This window comes from Chiloscyllium plagiosum, chromosome 38, assembly GCF_004010195.1.
Source record: "Chiloscyllium plagiosum isolate BGI_BamShark_2017 chromosome 38, ASM401019v2, whole genome shotgun sequence".
NCBI classification, from domain to species: Eukaryota; Metazoa; Chordata; class Chondrichthyes; order Orectolobiformes; family Hemiscylliidae; genus Chiloscyllium; species Chiloscyllium plagiosum.
Window position 1 is genome coordinate 1,573,244 of NC_057747.1, and position 1,276 is coordinate 1,574,519.

General features: G+C 69.2%; 1 protein-coding gene across 1 annotated transcript in view; it reads left to right on the top strand.

Moving 5' to 3' along the window:
- Positions 1–889, top strand: part of LOC122541719 (S-antigen protein-like) — a 27,336-nt gene extending 26,447 nt beyond the window's left edge. The window contains exon 3 of the mRNA XM_043678607.1: positions 42–889. Coding sequence (XP_043534542.1) covers positions 42–889 — 848 coding nt within the window. The remainder of the gene's footprint in view (positions 1–41) is intronic.
- The last annotated feature ends 387 nt before the right edge of the window (positions 890–1,276 follow it).

A 1,276-nucleotide genomic window follows, 5' to 3' on the forward strand; every position in this document is an offset into this window, starting at 1 on the left:
CCGGAGCCCGGGGACTGAGTGTGACCGGATCCCGGGGACAGAGAGTGACCGGAGCCCGGGGACAGAGAGTGACCGGATCCCGGGGACTGAGAGGGACCGGATCCCGGGGACTGAGAGGGACCGGAGCCCGGGGACTGAGTGTGACCGGATCCCGGGGACAGAGAGTGACCGGAGCCCGGGGACAGAGAGGGTCCGGAGCCCGGGGACTGAGAGGGACCGGAGCCCGGGGACTGAGTGTGACCGGATCCCGGGGACAGAGAGTGACCGGAGCCCGGGGACAGAGAGTGTCCGGAGCCCGGGGACTGTGAGTGACCGGAGCCCGGGGACAGAGAGTGTCCGGAGCCCGGGGACTGTGAGTGACCGGAGCCCGGGGACAGAGAGTGTCCGGAGCCCGGGGACTGTGAGTGACCGGAGCCCGGGGACAGAGAGTGTCCGGAGCCCGGGGACTGTGAGTGACCGGAGCCCGGGGACAGAGAGTGTCCGGAGCCCGGGGACTGTGAGTGACCGGAGCCCGGGGACAGAGAGTGTCCGGAGCCCGGGGACTGTGAGTGACCGGAGCCCGGGGACAGAGAGTGTCCGGAGCCCGGGGACTGTGAGTGACCGGAGCCCGGGGACAGAGAGTGTCCGGAGCCCGGGGACAGAGAGGGTCCGGAGCCCGGGGACAGAGAGTGACCGGAGCCCGGGGACAGAGAGTGTCCGGAGCCCGGGGACTGAGAGTGACCGGAGCCCGGGGACAGAGAGGGTCCGGAGCCCGGGGACTGAGAGGGACCGGAGCCCGGGGACTGAGTGTGACCGGATCCCGGGGACAGAGAGTGACCGGAGCCCGGGGACAGAGAGTGACCGGAGCCCGGGGATGGAGCCGCTTTCCCGGGAATGCCCCGGTCAGTGAAGCCCGGATCCACTTCGCTGCCTCTTGTCAATCACAGAGAGATCCACCAACCAGCAGCGACCAGATCCCGGAGTCAATCCTGAGAATGAAGCTGCCGATCCAGAGGGAGGGAGACGGGATAGAGAGAGAGAGAGACTCCACCCCGTCCCTCCCGGGCTCAGGGCTCCCCCCCGCCCGGGGAGGGGGGTGGGGTCCGCTCCCGGGATTGCTTCCCTCGGGGTGAGGCCGGAGCCCGGGGCTGAGCTGCCGCTGGGCACCGGGATGATTCGGCCACTGCTCCCCGAACAAATCCTCTTCACACTGGGGTTACACCGGGGGCAAGGCGCACAGGACCCGCAACTCTGGTTAACTCTGCTTTCTCCCCACAGAGGCGGCCAGACCTGCTGA